This window comes from Fopius arisanus, unplaced genomic scaffold (assembly GCF_000806365.1).
Source record: "Fopius arisanus strain USDA-PBARC FA_bdor unplaced genomic scaffold, ASM80636v1 scaffold00044, whole genome shotgun sequence".
NCBI classification, from domain to species: Eukaryota; Metazoa; Arthropoda; class Insecta; order Hymenoptera; family Braconidae; genus Fopius; species Fopius arisanus.
This window is the reverse complement of record NW_011887783.1, coordinates 875,201-896,423: the sequence shown is the minus strand read 5'-3', so window position 1 is coordinate 896,423 and position 21,223 is coordinate 875,201. Positions and strand designations below refer to the sequence as shown.

Below are 21,223 nucleotides of genomic sequence, written 5' to 3'. Positions count from 1 at the left end.
AAAAAATTGAGTGAATATTAAATATGAAATTAGAATATTTCCCCATTCATAATTCCTTCATGAAAATTTTTTATTTTTTATAATCCCTCATTTTCACTCTTCTCCATGGTAATAGAAATTACTTTGAGTAACCTCGCCATCCCCGAGGAAGAACGAAAGAAGTGAGAAAAAAAAAGCTGAAGAAAAACATGGCACCAGGTGCAGCAAATGAAGTGAGTAAAAAACTGGGAAGAGTATGGCCTACAAAAACATTATCGACGAAAAAGGTTAGTCGGTGAGAATGAAGATGGGAGGAATGAGTAAAGAGGGGTAAGAAATCTCGGAAGAAAAAAAAAAATTGAAGGGATGCTTTAATTGTAAAAGAGTCGTTGGTCTCTTGGGCATTGTCTCTGTTGGATTAACTTTGGTATTCAGAATTCACCGCAACCAGCAGTCGACTCGTCTTGGATATACTATATATCTAGACTGGGATAAAGAAACCTCACGTTGGCGAATCTCCAAAAAACTTTGCTTTACTACGATTTTCTTTTGACTTGCCTGATTTCATTAAGTTCGGATTATCGATGTTTCTTCATCATCTCAAGAATAAAAATATATCACTGATATATTCGATATATTTTCAATGATATTATTGAAGGCTATTTTAGTTTTAAAATATTGGGTATCGGGGATGGATATTTTGTACTCCAGGGATCCAATAACATTGTCGGATTGGAATGATATATTTGCAATATATATTCATTCCTGCTGGCGCATGGGGCCCTAGAATTTCTAAACCAATAGCATTCATGAATTGTGATAGTGAATATTCCCAAGTGGCCGAGAAAAAAAAAACCGGTTCTCAACCTTTAATTTCTCCGGAGGATGAATAATTCGATAATGGTATAATGCCAACATAAAAACTAGGGTGCGGTCAGGACAAAAGGGAAAATAGGGGAGAGAGTAAAAATAAGGTCAATGGAGCGGGGAATTTTCTATCGCCTTCGGAGGTTGAATAGGGGATAGAAAAAACGAGAGAGAGAATTTCTTCCGCGTTAGGGGATGAACTGCACTTGGGGTCAAGATGAAAGTAACCAGGAGGAAAACGCTTGGATACATGAACTATTTTTTTTTTCAGTCTTCGAGTTCACTTCCATCCTAATCTCAATTACTCCCATTTCCGGAGATGTACACTCGGCTGATATATTTTTATGGGTTTATTTATCATTCGTCGAGGGATCATTCGCCCAGGGGGATGAATATATGTTTGTAAATAAGTCAGAATCCACCAATATATTATTGTCCTTAAAAAAATATATCAAATCTTTATTTACTTAATATTTATTCATATATATATTATTTAATTCTATTATATATAATATTTTGTGACTTCGAGGTGTTGAAAAATATTTTTCTACTCGTAATATACCATAAAAAATAATTAGTCGAGGTTTTCGGTTTCTTTCTCATTTTTCCGTATCAAATAATGATTAATATCATGTGCTATATTTCTTGTTAATCTCAACATAAATTTTGTTCCAGTTCGTTTCTAATTTTCAGTTGAGTTGGGATTATAATAGACAAAATAATCATCAGTACTTTATTAATGAGGTGCATCAGTAGAAATATCACGGAGTGGCCATTAATCAATTAGTACAGCTAATATAGAGAGAGCACATAATGAATGTCAGTGCTGGTATGTGGTTTGTTGGGTGGGGGATATATCCCAAGAAACCACTAGTTACAGCCCATTATATCAGACTGAATCTACCCAGAACATGAATATACGCGTTAAATATATCGAAAATTAACGGTCCATAAATGAAAAATACATGGTAGTAGGAAATATATTTTCTTTAATCACGAGAAAAGCTTCTTTGTTCCACCGAAGAAGATCGTGAAAATTTAATAAGAAACTGTTTTTTCAACTCTGAAAAAAGAAAACACGGTAATAATCTCCACGAGCTATTGTACCTTCTTGCAGATTAATTTCACTCATGGAGGAAAATAAAACCCGTGGAGTTTATTTTAAATCAAATAACCTTGATTGTTTCTCCTTTAACCGAGACAAATTGTTGCCCAGAGGTCTCGGGCTAAATTCGCTCCAGCGAAATGAGAATAAGCAGCTCCTCCTGGTCTTTGTTATCTTTTTCAGTACAGGTAGACACTTGGCATCGTCCTTTAACCAATCAAGTGGTACCAGGAGCTTTCACCGTAAACATCAACTTCGGAACAATCAACCTTTTCTCTCTGTCCTCAGCAACCAAGTAAATTCATATAAACCGTTATGTCCTTATTCTTCCGTTTTCTTTTCGTTTTTGGTGCTGTGGAAAGGATTCAATACCCCCTGGTGAAACTTTAAGCCCCGAGATGTGTGACATTCTGGAGACTTCTGGAGTCTCATCAGCTTCTAGATGTAAGCCGTGTCTCAATTCCCGTTACGCTCTCCAATAAATTCTAATAAACTCTGATAAATTAAAAAGCCCTTGGCATGACGTAATTTTTAGTCTCCACCCAGTCGAGGTATGAAATCAATTTCACCAAAAATTCGTGTAGTTGTGTATTACAAAAATAAAAATGAAAATTGTAATAAAAAAGAATGACAATCTCTGGAACATGATAGGGTTTGATAATAAAGGACGGATGCTGACGGTGAATCAATCCGAATGAAAAAAATAAACGACATCTCGGTTTTTCGAAGCATTGAAATTTATCATTTTGATTGAGTTTCAGTTGTTTATACAATGCGATAAACCCAGAGTGATAAATATCGAGTAAATGTTTATTTCACTCGTTACGTCCGCGAAATAGCAGCGCTGACATTGGTGAAAGTACACGAGTATAAATGCTCCGGCGATGAATCTTTCTCGACCCATGGCAAAACGAATCGACGGGCGATGTCAATCCTCTCGCAAATTTATCCCACAACTCTGTGAAAGCTTGTACGTAACACGTGTATGCTCATTTTCCAAAAAATTGAATTCACGAGTAAATTAAATTTTCAACCCGTGAAATCCACTGGTATTCCACTATTACCAATATCCTCGGTTCCCCTTTATTCTCTATCCGACAGTTCACAATCGATTCTGATTCACAATACCCTTGTCATGCAGGGAATAATAACGAAACATGTAATTTATTCCCTTTTTTTTTATCAAAACGGAACAACGAAGGGAAAATTGAATTGCAAATTTTGTTTAATCGCGTGCGATGTTGCGCGAGGTGCAACCTTTAGGCGGATATTTTTATAAAAATTCCAGGAGTTTTAAAAGAAAACAGGGGAAAAAGTACAATAATGGAGCAAAGGGTACGGTATGGAAGAGAAAAAAAATCCGTGCAATTGCGAGATTCTCGAGGACTTTTCATTCTCGAGATTTTCATGGTGGAGATGCACCATTACTCAGTGAGTCTACCGCCCTGAAAATGGAACTAAACCGAGAGGAATCCACCGGAAAAGTAGAGTAAATCGGAGGGGCTGTTTGTATTGGATGGATGTGCGCGCCTGTGGAATTATCAGATGCGGATATCCAATGAAAAATTCCCTGATGACGTTTCCGTGCACGAGAAATAATCACGAGATTCTCAAATTACCGATGACTGGAAATTTTATAATGCTGAAGAGCACAATCGGGCATTTTGCTGACGTCTATTGAAGACTGCGTGCATCCAGAAGAGCTCTCCAGTCAGTCATCACACACCGCTGCATCGTCATTCCATACTCATCCTAATAATTTATCGAATTAAATTTTAAAAATTACAAAATTCAAGACATACTATTTATTTTTAGAAAAATTGTCAAAGGATTCATTAAAAATCTCTTCATACCGTTGAATTTCCCGAGGGATAAAATTCTTTAGAGCGGTGTGATGTGGCGATAGAGCGAGAAAAAAAAGTGTTTAGGGAAAAATACGGAGCGATCGAGCGAAGAAAATGAGAATAGGTGGGTTGGAAGGTTGAGGGGTGAGGACAACCCATGCGATTACCCACAAACGAAAAAGAGGGCAGGATCAGAGGAGGTTGGATCCCTCTGATATCTTAAACCCCGCTGGAAGGCACAGTGATTAATGGTTTCTCATTGGGATTTCTGCAAACGCTTGGAGGCTATAATTTTGCTTATCAAGGTTTCTTGTTTGTTTCAGGAGTGGGATGACTACAAGCTCAAGTGGAATCCGGAGGAGTATGGAGGCGTGGACACGATTCACGTGCCATCTGAACATATTTGGCTGCCTGATATTGTTCTATACAACAAGTAAGTCTGAAGAGGTTGTGCAGAAGGTCTTGCAAGGGTGAATAAAGGTTCCCCTAGGTGAATGAGGAACTGATAATCTTCAACAGTATAAATTTCTCCACTGCTACTTCATTCCTCGAAGAACAATTAGACAAATGTCCCTCATTAACTTTTCTACAATAAAAGCTCGGTATACTCTCTAATAAGTTCCTTAACCCACCAACTTCAATTACCCCCAACCTAAAATCCAATCCACTCGGGCAAATTTCAACTGAAATGCGCAACACTCCACCATTCTCATTTCACCATCAAAGTATCTGGCCATTTCCTTATTCTCTCCCGGTGGCCATTCACCGTCAAACTCCATCCTCCCGTCTGCCCCTCATTACCTATCCACGGAATATACCCATGCACTCTCCGTACTTATACATTATGTAAAACTCTGAGGAGAAAAATGCGCTGGAAGCTACTTGAGGAGAGTCTGCTTGGGGGTGTGAGAACCGTCGGATCCTTCTTGATTCCGTTATATTTTCTTCATTCTTTTATTCACCCAACCCCACTTTTTCCCCGTCTTTTTCATTTTTTTCTTTACGTGCATGGGTGGAAAAGTGAATGCAGAGTGAGAGAATAACGGACAATGGGAATGCCAGGATAAAAAGAATAGAGGGGAAAAACACGCAATAGGAGAGAAAAAAGTGGATGAAAAAAAAAGTGGATGGCGCAGTCGCATTTTACCAGCGTCTCCGCGACAATCGAGTTTTCGGGTAACCCGAGTTGAAAATGCAATAAAAGAAGGAGAAAATGAAAGATGGGGTGATATGGTGGAACCGTTTCAACGATGAGAACGCGGAAATTGTAATGGCAACGGGAGTTGAATACGCGGGGTGTGGATTCACGCGTCATCCTGACGTTTTTGCAGTTGAATGTGTTGTGCTCATTTTTCTTGTTCTCCACAATTTTTGAATTTTTTTTTTCTCCACCATTCCCAATGTTTCAGAAGTAAAGCGGTAATGACATGGAAGGCTCTTTCCAAACGTAAAAAAAAAAACATTGTTTATGATTTCCCACCAGCTGATGAGAGAGAGAATATTGAATATTAAAGAATTATTTGTATTCAAAAACATGAGGAGAACTTTTTGAAATATCTCAAAATTTAAGTTAGAAATTTTCAATATAATTTTTCAGTAATTGCTCACAATTATTAAATATTATAATTGGATAATTCAATCTAAAATGAGGAGCAACTTTTGTTTGAGGAAATTAAGGGGGAGAAGTTTGAGGATTTACATTTAGTTATTTTTCTGCGAGGGCAATGAAAAAATAATAGTTCTCCCATCTTAATGATGCAAACAGGTCTTACGCGTGCGCATGTAACCGACTGCAGAGTGTTATTGAGCACATTGCAAGTGCACTCTTAGGCCGCGCACACTTTTACCCACACCCCTTGTGGCCCATATATATTTCGCAATAGTATATTGCACAAAGCGATATGTGTGTCGGTTTCCACAGCGCTCCAGTGGCGTTGAAAAACGATAGCAACACGACACTCCCCTTCGCTCTTTTTCGCGGTCCACACCCGTTTCATATCCAACCCAACTCCCCCATGCATGAGCCACCATCACTTATGTACCACGAGAATCAAATTCTATGCTCAATGTCGATTACAGATTTTTTTTTCTTATTTACAGCCGATTGGGTTGCACTGGGATAGAGAATAGGAAATATTCCCATTGAGAATTCCACAATATCCATTTTTCACATATTTATTTCATATGTAATGAATATATTCTATATTCTGTCTAACCAATATTTTTTATATATTCGCAATATGCGAAGGTCTGCCATTGGAATATATAATTTTTCATTAATAAATCAGTTACTTCAGAACATACTCAATCGGAAACTCGATTCGTCAATCCATAACCAGTGATGGAATATCCAGATTGAAATGGTTGAGAGGTATGAGAGTTGAGTACGATGAAATGTAGTTGTATATGTACGGGATACTGACAATGGATCGGCGCACGATCTGGTACGTGAGCTGCAGGTGTGGTAATCCGGTGATAATGGAGTAACGAGATTCTCTCGCACGTACCAACGTTCTCCGCATATTTTAACTTTAAATTTTGCGACGATGGGGGTAAGGTACAGTAAGTGAGAGAGGTCACTGGGCTTGACGTCCCTTTGGTATACGAGTGGCAACCACGTTGTTTCGACGGAAATTGTTTGTCCTCCCTGGTGGAATACGATAAGCATTTTGAGGGTTGGACGTGCATGTACGTGGTTATTTCTCCATTTATTTTTTCAAGCCGATTATTGCTGGCTATTGGAGATTGCTTTTCAAAATACAGTGGCAGAACTGTTCAACTGTTCAACAGCTGTTGAATCATTTTTCAACAGCCATTTTTTTTTCATTCATGAGAACTTGCAAGTTGGATGTCATCAATCATATCAGAAATGAAGACATCATGAGGAGACAGGTTACATGACCTAGAATACTCTTCACATCCCTGTTTCCTCGTACTCATCCTCTCCACATTACCATACCCCCCCCAGCACATCTTGTTTCTTGGAAAAGGTAAAGGTTTCTACCACTCACTCGACATCTTTTTCCACGACCCCTTCCTCTCATCTGGTGTCTCATCCCTCTGGTTGACTTTTCTTACACCCTCCAGCCTTCGTTTCACACGTATTCTTCTTTTTGTCATGCCAGGCCCCCTCAACCCTTACCCTTTTCCTTAATCTTTCACGTTCGGAGCACCCTCTGTTCTCTATTGCTCACCATCCTGTCTACGTGACCCCTCGTCTGTCTATTTTTTTCTCCTCCGTCTGATTGTTCTAGTCTCGTTCTCCCGCTTTTTTTTTTTTCAGCAACTGTATCCCAGTTCTTTCTTCGGAGAAACCTGCTGATTCAGCAATCGTCGACAAAGCTTTCGGTCTTTCATTTAACCATCATTTTTATTTCATTTTGTCTTGTTTCAATGTAATATTCTTGAAGATCATACGTCAGGGAGAGTGAATATGGGAATCGCGGATGGACTAAAAGAAAAAGAGGAGACATTGCTCTTCAGCGCACAATAATCATTCGCTGTCCATTCGAAAAGGCCATTGACCATATGATCTAATGAAAAAATCCTCAATTTATGCCTCCAATTCAGCAGAATGATTAGCAATTGCTATCCCCCATTGCTATCACAACTCGAAATCTCCATCTCCATCAGACAATTCCATTCTCCCAAATGATTAAACGTCCGTTTGATGCATCACCGGAAGCTAATGTTCTTCTGAACTTATCTGACCCTAAGAATTCATCTCATCTGTACTCCCTAATAGGCCATTGGTCAAAGGCATTGACTGGCCATTTCCCGAGTTGACATCATCCCCGGGAAATAGATTCAGTTGATTCTCACGAGAGAGACATCACCGGATGAATCGATCGGGGTCCTTTCACGAGATAGTCCTTACTCCCTTGTCGACCACTCGCTATTCCCAAGACGCCATTGTTACAAATCCTTTATCTCCCTCGGTGTTCAGCCCAGGGTTGTCCTCTTGACTCGTCCACCGGCATCGCTGTCTTCCTCTGGCTCTCCCTCACTGGGTACCCATCACTTTTGGCTGGTGTGCAACTGCTGAGAGGCTGGGACTGCAGTCGACCAACTTCCACCACGCGGGCGTCGCCAGTAATAAAGCGATGGCGCGCCTTAAAGATGGATGGCCATACTGTGGCCTGTGGCCCATCGTATATACACGTTTTCCAAACTCCTGGGTGGCTCGTTTCATCCAACCATTGACGGTATACGACGGGGGTATAACGAGATTCGTGACGACACCCTCGGAATCCCGTTTGCCGTACGTGCATCCCGGAAAATGTCGTGTATCAGGAAACGACCTCAAAAAGCTTTTTCCAGTTGGCCATTTATTTTTCTGGAGAGTAAAAAAAGTCAGCCATTTCCAGAGGAGATTCTGGTGTATTAGGGCCATCACATTTATTACAATTGATTTCAAGTTGGTGTGATGCGAAATAATGGAGGGAATTACAATTTTGGTTTTCACTCTATGAATTATTTTTATTCGGAGAGATTGAAAATTGCTGGATATTGCTGATCTTGGAAGTTCAGGGACGCCATCGCTAGGGGCGCTAGACTAGACTAGACTCCTAGACTCAAGCGCACGCATACGTTCATTTTGATTTGTATCATCAACATTTCCCATTTCCGACCAAGTATTCTAGTTTCTGCACTAACTAAAGACAGACCCACTATCGCTGATGTAAAATCTCCCTCTTTGAACACACAGTTTAACGAGCTGGTTAGATACCTCCGCGGCTTCGTAGTCATTTTAACTTTGGTAAAAAAAAAATATATATATTCAACGCTGCAATTTTCTCCACAACAAAGCACTTAATTTTTACGTCTACCTGAGAATAGTAATCGCTGTAATTCCCGAGTTTATCAAGCAACCTCATGAATGCAGGTGGGGGGGTGGAAAAAAAATTGGAAACAGAATGGGTAAAAAACCGGGAGAAAAAAATAAACACGTCAAAAACATTTTTTCGTTGTACTCTCGAGGGCTTTTCATCTTCCGGCTAGAAAAATCTTGCAGTCTCTTATGAAAGGAAAACGACCGTGAAGGGAGAGAAATATTAAAAACATAGAACGAATAGAGGCACCGAGTTGCATAAATGGTCTCTCTTTGCGTGGAAAAGTTTTTTTTTTCAATGACAAAGAGAGTTTGAAATTTCACCATTCATGGGTGGAAAAAGGATGACACATATATTGGGTTCGTGGACACGAGCGGTTGTCCATGCAGTCGTGATTTATACCGACTATGTTTGTCATCTCTACTTCCACCTATTCATATCGTCAGCTTGAATGGATATGTCCGGGCGATCGCGTCATCGTGATTCCCATGTCGATTCTGATATATCTCCGGGAAAATTCACCCTCTTTGGTTGGCCCTAAGTCAGGATATGCTCTTCCCTAAACCCATTCTATATCCCAACATGCATCTATCCCAACGGTGTCTCCTAACGGCTTGCAACGACGGAATTACGAAAACATGGTGCTTACACCGAAGCCTCCCATGTACAACGACTCGCACATATGTGATGTTTATGTATTACTTGAAATAGAAAAGGGTGTCTTCGGAATTGCTGAGGCGCGTCGTGTTCAGCACTGGGGGTTTTCCTCCTCGAGACACTGCCAGCGGTTCAAAGAACTGTCATTTTTTCCCATCAACATTTCTCTCCTGAATTTTTATTAATTTCCGAGAAATTCCCTACATTTATAAATCCCATCATTAAGTTGTGCGTCGGTAATTGATGATTTATCGAATGACTCCACGGAGGGGTTCACCCATCCATAAATTTCACTCTGCCAAATCTAACGTTTTTTGTGTTTATATTTTTTTCAACCTGAGGGACAGGGAAATGTTGATAAATTGTGGCGGCAAGTGACATGTGGTCGGTTGATGATTTAAAAAACACGAATGACTCGGCGGAGGGGCTGAGCCCCCCCTCAGCCCTCGGGGCGGGCCCGTCAGGGGCGTAGGTCCCATACATTTATCTTTATATGAATTCCACTGTTTGCAACGTATTTCACGTTTTCCATCGCTGTATTTTTATCCAACACAGACTGAACTTCGTTATTCTTTCTCCTGAGCACTAAATGAAAGACAATAGCACACTCGAGTGCTCTTCCTCGGTCTCTACTACTGCGGCTTGCTTCCCACGTTTTCTTGCTTCGTATCGTCCTGTCAACGGCTCCACGCCACTGTTTCCGCATGGCAATGCTGTGTTACATCGATTTCACTGGCATATATAGCCAACACTTGATGTATACATTTGCTGTCTCCCTTTATCTCCGACATTTTCCACTATACTCGTGGGTTTAATAGTCTCGACATGGCGAAAATGTTTCAACTTTTTTCTCGTGTCTGTGTGTTGGTTCTCCATTTCATCTTTATAGTCCGTCTTTTTTTTTTTTTCACGTGTATCGGTGAATGTAGACTTCAGTCGACAGCCGTTCCACCATTATGCTCCTTTTTTACACGTATGAGGGCTTCTCTCTATTTATGGGGGATGGGGGTGGAGAAAGTGTATCAAACTCGTTTGGATTCGGAACATGGAAAATTTTTTTCCAGTTCTCACGGGTATCGGTTGGGAAGATAAAAATTCACGAGGATTTTGCTGATGACGATGAAATTTGGATTGTCGTAAAATTGGGGGGATCCTACAGGGGATGGAGCTGTTTTTTTTTTCGGCTCGTTCGGTTGCCAAATGGAGAGTAAAGAATATTGCGTTTGCCGGTCACACGCGACAAAATTTTTATTACCAAAATGTATATTCAAACTTCTAGAATTTCCACTTTTATCCAATGGAATTCGATATTATTTAATATTCTGAGTTGTCCCAGCATTTTAATTTAAAAATTTGAATTTGTGAATGAAAAAAATGAAGAAGTTAATTGTCGGGTGATCATTTATTTGATATTAAAAAAATTCAGAATGTCCGGCAATTCAATTTTTTTTTTCGAGGGGAGAGGGGAATAATCAATAATCATTGGCCACTGCTCAGAGATGGGAGATTGTGTGAGTACATCGAACCCGAGGAAAATTAAACAGATCAATATTGTCGGGTATAAGGAGAAGCTTCCTGGATATCACATTACAACCATCAATCTGGGCATTGTATCACTAATATGGGCATTGTATCATTAGTTATGGAATCTGGTCTACTCGGTTGTGTCAGTCTGCCCTCCAATTTCCTCGAGTATCGAATTAATTAATTCGTGTCAAAGTGATGCTGTGATATTCCTCTGGGCATCACAGATGATTAAATTTATGGTTAATTATAAAAACTTTGGTCAACTACCAGCCAGTCGGCAATTACTCAATTAAAAAATTATTTCGATAATGACAGTTACCCGGATTTAACGACTCATCAAAATTTTTTCATTTCCATCTTTCCATTAAATTGAATTTTTTTTTTATTTTTCAATTTCATCATTTAATTTCATTTCCATCTTTCAATTAAATGTTTTAATCTGATAATTAAAAGCGTTAAAATCCTTAATAATATATGACATATTGGGAAAATAGCGGAAATAGAAAATTATCTGGAGAAAGTTCCCGTGAGGAGGAATATTTTCTTTTTCTGAGAATATCAAAAAGATGATGAAGAAGAGGAATATCGTGTTCTGGGGAAAAATCAATTTTTTCCACAATGTGCACCTGTCTAGAGCATCGGACTCCGGTTGACCCTTCGAAAATCAACCCTCAACCGAGTAGTCGCGATTCCGAGAGAACGGAGATACGATATCCGTGTTCTATATCGATCCCGACACACCCAACCCCACCCCAGGGTCATGGAAAGCCGTGGCAGACTAAATCTCCTGGCTTTAAGGGAGCGCAGAACCTCGGGTCCTTCCACTACCAACGACGCCGCTAAATTTTCCAACTTTCGGCCGATTCTCTCTCCCTTTTTTCACCCCCCTCACCACGCGTTATTCTCCACGTGACCCAACCCCATCTAGTTTTCCGCCATCGCGATGATATATCGTGCACCTTATGCTCGTTCTCGCACGAGCGATAAAAATGGAAGAGCCTTACTTTCTCTCCCCTTCCTATTTCCACATCCGGTAAATTTTTTTTCTTCCAACGAGACACACCACACCCACCCCGGGGCTATCCCCACAATTTTTATCTCTTAAAAAAAAATATGGATGTTGTACGTGCGGAAGCTCAAGTTATTCAATGGCATTCATAAAATCGTCGTTGGAGATTTCTCTCTGGGATGCAGTGAGAGGAATCATCAATTAGATGACGGGTATCATCCCTGAGGAGAATAAGATCCGAAAGAAACAAACCCCTGTAAACCCCTATTTCCTCCCTCCGATATTCCAAATTAGTATTCACGTGGTGCTCCAGCATCTGGACAAATAGATGATCAAGAGGTAACTGGACAATACGTTACAAGGTCATTACGTACTGTCCACCACAATTCGATTGATCATCGGTTATAATTACGATTCACCATCAAGATCCAATCCAAATAATCAAAATAATCACTCTATCGTTCTATTTATTTACAGTGCCGACGGCAATTACGAGGTGACGATAATGACCAAGGCGATTCTACATCACTCTGGCAAAGTGAAATGGAAACCGCCGGCAATTTACAAGTCCTTCTGCGAGATTAATGTCGAGTATTTTCCATTCGACGAGCAAACGTGCTTCATGAAGTTCGGCTCATGGACATACGACGGTTATACGGTACGTAAACTATCACTCAAATATTTATTCAACCGAGACAGTGGAGAACCTGTGGATAAATTCACTGGACAAAGTGATCCATCAATAGTTCAACATCTGAGATTACTAAAGTTGTGCAAGCATCAATTGTTGGTATAACCCTCCCATTGAAAATTTCATCCACCGAGTGCATTACATGCTAGCTTACCAAATAAATCCACCACTGGTGAAATTGTTTTCTCAAGGATCATCAGTGGAGTACATCATCCCCGAGTATTCCCAAACGTCAGCTCTTTCCTATTCTTAACCCAAAACGAGCAATCCCACTCACCACGAGAGACGTATCAATTCTCCCTCCACTCTTTTCTTTTTTCTCAGCTTTTGCTCCTCTTGTCCCTCATCCCTCTTTTTGTCTCATCGTCGAGGTTCTCAGGGGTAGAATGAGGAAACGCACCCCCACTGAAGCAAGAGAGAGGGTCTCCCACTTGGGCAAACCGAAAAAAAAAAGCATAAAAACCACAAGAAAATATTGTCAATACAATGCACATGATTCATCGGTTGCATCCTGCCTACTCCCTTCAACTCTCACCCTCGCCTTTTTTTTCACTTCTCTACCTCGTTTTCTTTTTCATGTTCTTCTGTCTCTAAGAGCCCCTTTGCGAGGGCGGATTTGCTCTTGGCAGACAAATCCGCCTGTCCGAGAGTTTTATACGGGTGCACCCCACCGAGGATAAATCCTTGGAAGCACCTTTCCACTGCTTCTCTCGCTTCTCGCTTCATCCTACGGCTCATGCAATGCTCAAACATGTTTGAGAAAGGAGCAGGAAGATGGGTGGGATGGACACATAACAATGCATCCGCTCAGATTTTTATTTTTTTTTTGTGGTTTAAGTCGTGCCTTGGCTTTGCCTGATAAATTCTTTCTTGGGTGATAGTAAACAGGGTAATGTTGACTCTTCCCTGAATGTTCAATTTTCCTTTGAGGGAGTCGGTGCTCCGGAGGTTTGAGGAATGTCCGATGGTCAACATGATGATTACGACGGGTAGTCGACGTCACTATAAGATTATCAATAATTCGATGAACATAATCGATACCAATGGCAAACAAGTACTCATTCAATCGATAATCCAACGTCCATTAAATTTTCCATTAGTAGAATAATTTATTGCTCTTTGATAAAGTAATATCAATTTCCATTGCATATTGGAGTACTGCAAGTGAATGCACTTGTCATTGGTTCATGAATATTCCCAAAAAAATCACCTAGATAAATCTGATGACAAAAAAATAAAATAAAAACCCGATGAACATGAATATCACAGGAGAACTCACGTGTAGATTCAATGATCTCCCGTGATCCTTAAAAAAATTCTCTCAAACAATTGCACATTGAAAAAGTAACGAAGAATTATAAATTACCCTAGTGGATCGCAAAGTCTGCATTGATCCGAGGATAAAAATTGAATGACGGTATATTAAACTACAATTCCAATAAAACCACAAAAAGTGGAACTGAAAGACTCTTTTGTTCCTGACTCTTTTAAATTTCACTTGACTTTGTGTTCACTCAGCCATAAAAATTTCTCCTACGACACACAAGTACTCCTGACAGCATCAGGATGAATAGCAGTATTACGTATTCCCTGAATATGCACATCGTACAAGTTAGCCTGGAAAATGAAAATGATGTTGAGCATGAAATGATTACCTCACGGATGATAACTCTCGTTGTCGGGCTATTTGACTCGCTGATGAAGGTAAAAAGGAAAAAAAAAAAGGAGTTGAAGGAGTATTTCTCAGGGTGGAGACAAAGGCTTCTTGTGAATACAATCTAGAAAGTTTCGAAGGGTCGAATATTCATGGAGGGCCTGTCGTTGGTGCACGGTGGGCCAAATTCAAAGCTGAGGGTTGAGGTCGAAAAAGTAGATGGGGATGAGGGTTAGTGTGTTATGCCACTCGCCAAAGTGCCTATATATGAGGCTATCCTTTGTCCTCGTTTCTCCACTCTACCTTTCCACCACGAATGCATAATTGAACCCTCGATTTTCCTGCATATTTCATCGTTCGGAAAACGCTGTTCATCCTGAAAAAGAGGAAAAGGATCGTTGACGTCTGGAGAGGGGATGAAGAGAGGATGGAGAGGAATGACTGCACACTACCCTCTCAAGTCTTCACCGACTTTTATTGGATTTAACGTCAACATTATTTTGTTGGGTATTTTTCCCGAGTATACTTTACAACCAATTGTTTCGCTCCTTCACCTACCAAGACGATCAAACGATCTCCATGAATTATGTCATGAAAGGAAAGTACGAAATAGGCCGGGTTGGGTTAGGTTAAGTTGACGCTCAGGGAATGTTGTCAAGAGGTATTCCATACACTTTATCAGGTCTCCACTTTCTTCTTCTTCCTCTTCTTCTTCTCCTTTATTTTTCCATTTTTTTTTTTGCCTTTCACCTTTTCTATTTTTACCACATGGCTGCTTTTTCCTTTTCGCTTGTGCTGAAGCTCGAGGTGACGACAGACGTTTCGAAGGGAATAAAAGAGCCAGGGTGATAAGCCGAGGAACGAGGCCGACGCGGCCCGATGAACGATGACTCCGATCGTTGGATGAACGTCTGACTTATCGGACCGCAAACTTTTTTCCTCTACCACTCAGCCGCACACTTAACCATTGGGTGCATCGACTTATCGATCCTTCAACCGCTTGTCCTGGTGCTTTAGCAAATCGCTTTTTCTCCATATTCTCAATATGATCTCTTCTTCAAACACATTCCTATCTTCATCTTTGGGGAGGCATAAATCTGATGGGACAGGTATTGATCTTAAGTTTGAGATAAATGTTCCTGAAGATAATCGCATTATCCCGCATTACTTCCTTTTTATTATGCACGGAGTGAAAAATTCAATAAAAATAACGCGAATTACTGTTTTTTACTGGCAGATCATTGCGTGTGAGAATGAGTACGAAACAATAAAAACTGATATACGATAAATTTTTGTGATTTCAGGTTGATCTACGGCATCTTGAGCAAGGCGAGGACTCAAATACAATAGACCTCGGTATTGATTTAACCGACTACTACATCTCCGTAGAGTGGGACATAATAAAAGTGCCTGCCGTGAGAAACGAAAAGTTTTACATATGTTGCGAGGAGCCCTATCCCGACATTATATTCTACATAACATTAAGACGTAAAACCCTGTTCTACACGGTTAATCTCATAATTCCATGCGTTGGTATATCATTTTTGTCGGTGCTTGTGTTTTATCTACCAAGTGACAGTGGTGAAAAGGTATCACTATCAATATCAATTCTACTGTCATTAACCGTGTTCTTTCTACTTCTCGCTGAGATAATACCGCCCACATCGCTCACAGTGCCACTTCTTGGCAAGTACCTGTTATTCACAATGGTCCTGGTGACACTGTCAGTGGTTGTGACAATAGCGGTATTAAATGTTAACTTTCGTTCACCGGTAACCCATCGAATGGCAAAGTGGGTTCGCGTTGTGTTCATTGAGATACTGCCAAAGTATCTATTCATTGAGAGACCCAGTAAGGATGATAATGGTGATGGAACTAACGGTGATGATTATGATGCCGATGATGCTGATGACAAACCGCCCGAAGTCATACTCACCGATGTATTTCACGTACCACAAGAGACTGACAAGTATGATCCTTATGGTAAAAGGTACAGGGACAATTATGTCGTCAGTGATTTGCCTGGTTTACCAGCAATACCACCAGTACCAGTTCCATCAGTACCAACTATGCACACCCTGGTAAATGATACCGCATATGATACAGCTGCTGGTCCAGTTTGTCCTGTTGCACCTCGATTCGATGAATCACTTGCTGCTATACATCTGCATGGTGCTGATGATGATATTTTTGCACCGACAAGTCCTGGTTATGGACACGAGGACATCAGTCCAACATTTGAAAGACCACTGGCGAGGGAGATCGAAAAAACGATCGAGGACGCCAGATTCATTGCTCAACATGCCAAGAACAAGGACAAGTTCGAGGGCGTAAGTTATATTTCAATTTAATTTATTTACACTGACATGGGGTTGGCATCAGGTTGGCATCAGGTTGGCGATCATCTCTCTTTCAATTCGTTGGAAATTTTCGTGGCGGTGTCTGTGTCGTATTTACGATACTCTTTTTATTCAATATTATTGATCGAGTTTTCGATATTCAATCTGTTCTCCTGTATCGTTCATATCTGGTATGATTTTTTTTTTCTTTTCTACTTTATCTCCATCGCTCTCTTTTCTTTGTCTTTTATTCGCGAATTCGTTCGCATTTTCGCTCCACTGCTTTCAATTGGCTTTCAGCCGGGGTATCCAATGCATTCATTGCCGTCTGGTAAAGTTTACGGTTCGCTAACGATTCTACCGGATGAAATTTTCTCGTCCATTTTTCCTCTTCCCCGCCTCACCCTTTACTCTGCCTTTTTTTTTGCAATTTCCTCCTCTAGTTTTGGCAATAGAGACGAGCACGGAAGTGCAAATAAAGGAGGATATAATTGAAATAAATGGCTGAAATGTATAACAGTAGATAGTAATGTGGAAATAAAGTAATATAATTCTGGTGGATGTGCTTGAAGAATGGAAATGAGAGGGGATAGGAAGTAAAAAGGAGGAGAGTGAAAGAAGTACACAATGAATAAAGAATTTTTCATAGAAATCCTTGGATACGGTTGAAATAAGTGGAATTTACGGAAAGAAATTGCTGGTGGAGCCCCACGGGGGATACCCGGAGACGAGAATCAGCCCAAGCTAAAGTAGAAAGAGAAAATCTCTTGGAAATACTTTTTCGATTCAGCCGGAAGCAGTCGTAGCGCAAATACAGGGGGAGACAGACTCGTGGAAGCGTTACGTATGCCTCTAGGGGTCGCCCAAATACTGGAGGAGAAGGTAAAGACAGAAGTGGAACAGATAGTGGAATGAGATTTTGTATGGACACAGGAAGGGGGTAATGTGGAATACAGACGAATAAATTACATGGGCAAAGTATCTACGAGGAACGCACTGCGGCAGGCCCTGCAATTCGCTTGCCAAGTGTAACTCTGCAGGAGTGAGAGGACGCTGTTGTGGGGATACCCTGAATTTGCATCTTTGCTCAAGTTGGAGGAAGTCCTAGTTGGACCAAACTCGTGAGGCTATTGGATTAAGGATTTGGGGCAAACACCACACGTGCTTTGTAATTGGAGTTTATTATTTTAAAAGAAGAAGTTTACGGCTGTGGGACATCATGCAGAAATATTATTTGGTATGTGGAAATCAGGAGCTGATGTACTGTCCTAAGTCTGTCGTAAACCAAGATCGTAAGGGGATTCATTCAGCAGTGATGGTGGAATATGAGATCGAAGAAACTTGAACAACCGCAACTCGTGCATCCTAATTTTGCATTCACTCCGATAACAGCCGCCACGGGATCCGTTGATTGCCCTCGAGGTGAAGGAGGTAATGAGGAATCAGCAGGAAACCATCGTACTTGAACAACCACCGAAGATGGTTGAAACTGATTCGTTGCTTCAAGGGCAGAATTTGAGAAACTGCAAGTGTTATGCTAAATTTGAGGGGGTGGGTTGGAGGATTGTACAATAGAGGGATGAGAGCACTTCAACCGGTGTCTGTCATCTCAAACCATCTTGACACACTGGATAAGGGGGTTAGATCGCTGAATGTTTCAGTGGCTTAAGCTTTTGTCTAGTTCGTTAGTGACTTAAATCGTACAATGTTGTTGCATCACATGTTGACGTTCCATTCAACTTTGTGGATAATGAGGTGGAGCCGAGGTTGGGTAACAAGATTTGGATAACGAAAGAGAGATGAAGCCAATTGTCCTCAGCAATGCTGATATGTCTAGTTTTAATGATTGCTATTATCATAATTTTTTGTTCCTCTGTGATTTCAGGTCGTGGAAGACTGGAAATACGTTGCAATGGTTCTCGACCGAATATTCCTATGGTTGTTTACAGTCGCCTGTGTTGCCGGTACAGTACTCATTATTCTACAAGCACCAAGCTTGTACGATGAGACAAAACCAATAGACGTTATGTACAGTAAAATTGCCCAGAGAAGAATGATGCTGATGAACATGGGCCCAGAGGAGGACGACTAGTTGACATTAATTCGCGGCATGAGTACCGCGTTTACTGATACAATCCCTCGTGTTACATTGACGGTTAATGATGATAAAATGGCGGCTATTATTTTTACTGGGTGGGCCCCAGTATCTGTATGGCTGTTAAACGCATAACATGAGTCAACAGATTGCAGCGTCGATGGTTGAATCAATCTGGTGGTGCTCAACTGTCCTCAACCTCCTGTGGACACTTTGGTGCGGTAGATAAAAACAAAACTTTTTACTGTCGTTTAATGGCGCTTCGAAGAAACGGCACGTTCGCGTGGGAATCACGAACGGATTATTAATTGATGAGATTAATGATAAAACATTGAGGAGGATAACTACGTACTGAACAATCGAGTCCGCTAGGCCAACCGGATCGAGGGTCATTTTTTCTATCCGTCAACATTCAAATGTCAATGGACTGGGAGGACAAGCGGATGCTGTTGTTTATCGGGGGTTTTAAAGAAAGTGCCAAATATCCAAGATAAAAAATAAAAAAAAAAATAAAAAAATAAAAAAAAAAACTAACGTATTTTTGTAAAATCAGGTTTCATACGTAAGAGGCTATAGAGCCGTCGCGACGTTACCGATGTCGGGGGAGACTTTTGCCGAACTGCCGATTTTATAATTGAAGATGAAACGTTATTTAAACAAAGCAAAATTAAGTAAACAATTGATTATTAATAATTAACTAATGAAACGAAAATGTCTCATGTACACCTTGGAGAGAAATAAAAACACATACACAATTTCACGAGCATTTAGTAAACACACGCACAAAATGAGATTATGTAGTTGAGTATGGATGCCTCATTACTCTTTTTCCATAAATAAACTGAGATGAGGTGTGGTGCGGGGGATCAGGGGGATGAGTGAGGGCTGAGGACATTGTAACAAACTAGGAAATACATCGCTTGTAAACAACTGCCAATTTCAGAATGGCCTCTATCCCATCTGTAGAAGAGGCGTCGGAAGATGCGCTAGGAGGGCGAGGATAAAAGTGGGTTGGGAGTTGAAGGGAATTGAGATTGAATATTTAATTTATTTTTTTTTTTCATCAATTATTATTACTTTTTATTGGGTGGATGTTCGATGTCATAAGTAGCATGCAAAAAATGAGAGTTTGGAGCGTTGAAAATATATTGACTAGCTCCGAGACAACGAAATGGCGAAAGGGGAGAGATGTACATAAGTTCAATGGAATAATAAAGGGATAGAGAAGGGGTGGGGAGATGAAAAAATAATGTTCAGAGTGGAGAGTGATTCAAAGGGATTGAAATGAATTTTCCACGGCATTTCAAAGCGGGATATCGACAGACTAGTAACGCCTGGACCTTGATATCTCGCTGTGATACTCGATACTTCATTCAATTTTTTTTTTTTTTTGCAAATTGAATTCGATACAACGGATTTTTCGAGCGAGTGGCGGAGGTGTGAGGAAGGTATCGAGAAGCTGTTGGAATTTTGTCCAATTTATTATATAAATGATGAAAAAAGGGGAGAATGAATAATACGGCGCTTCCAACCCCATCCCCCTCGCTATGCGTTTATAATAATCAATTTATTTGCTCATTTAAAGATAATGGTAATGTTACTGTGCATATATATTATATATATGAATATTATATATATGAATATATATTAAATATGGGGGTTATTTCACCAAACACTGGGTCAGCTTTCAATCATCACCGTCAAATCCCATTTTCTTATGTAAAATATTCTAAAGATATATAAATTGTGGATATTAATATAGAAAATCGTTTAACTTCTGTTGTGGATCATGAAGAGCACAATGTGAAAATTTGTTCTTATAGATCAATTGAGCGGCCGCTATATTTTTTGATATTTAAAATAATTGGATCCTTTGTGATGTTTGAAATCTCATCAGATATCTAGTGAAATCACTCACATATTCCATTATATATAATAGGTATTAATGAAAAAAAAAAAAACTTTATTAAAAATACCATGAAGTACGGTGGAAATTGAGTGGAAATGAAATCGAAATTTTTTGTGTACACGAGAACGGTAAAACAAACAATAATTGATTGTTGAATTATGAGAGGACATTGGGACGTTTTTTCGTAATATATCACGCTTAGCGACATCTCGGTGGGACGTGCGAATACCCCTACCCCTATTTTATTTTGTAAATGTGTAATTAATGGTTAAACTCCGTGTGGATATCCGTAAAAATTGAACAAGGAATTCAATTATAAGTAATTCTTCTTGAATGTCTGAAGCCATTGTGGACGCGACGACGGTGCGAAAGACTGTGTGCAAGTGTTTTGTAAATGGATGTGTACGTGATCAAGAGAACGTGACAGCTGAAACTGCAACAATAATAATAATAATAATTCGTACTCGTAAAGGGTGGGTTGTGTGATGAACGTGTGGTGCAAGTGCGATGGGAAAATGTGAATTTAACAGTGACATTGGGAGTTTATATTGAGACTGAGACGATGCAATTAATCTGAGACATCGTCTCCTCGACAGGATCGATTGATTGACTTCAACCCACAACTTCTTCTTCCATCCACTTTTTACCAATGCCGAGGAGAGAATTCTCTCTCTTCTGTCTATTGTTTCTTTTTATTTTTTTGTTTTTTTTTTTT

The 21,223-nt window shown here is 40.1% G+C and overlaps 1 protein-coding gene across 1 annotated transcript in view; it reads left to right on the top strand.

Moving 5' to 3' along the window:
• Positions 1 to 18,974, top strand: part of LOC105267132 (nicotinic acetylcholine receptor alpha1) — a 34,979-nt gene extending 16,005 nt beyond the window's left edge. Inside the window, exons 3-6 of the mRNA XM_011305779.1 lie at positions 4,119 to 4,228; positions 12,298 to 12,478; positions 15,470 to 16,495; positions 18,390 to 18,974. Coding sequence (XP_011304081.1) covers positions 4,119 to 4,228; positions 12,298 to 12,478; positions 15,470 to 16,495; positions 18,390 to 18,596 — 1,524 coding nt within the window. The 3' untranslated portion in view covers positions 18,597 to 18,974. The remainder of the gene's footprint in view (positions 1 to 4,118; positions 4,229 to 12,297; positions 12,479 to 15,469; positions 16,496 to 18,389) is intronic.
• The last annotated feature ends 2,249 nt before the right edge of the window (positions 18,975 to 21,223 follow it).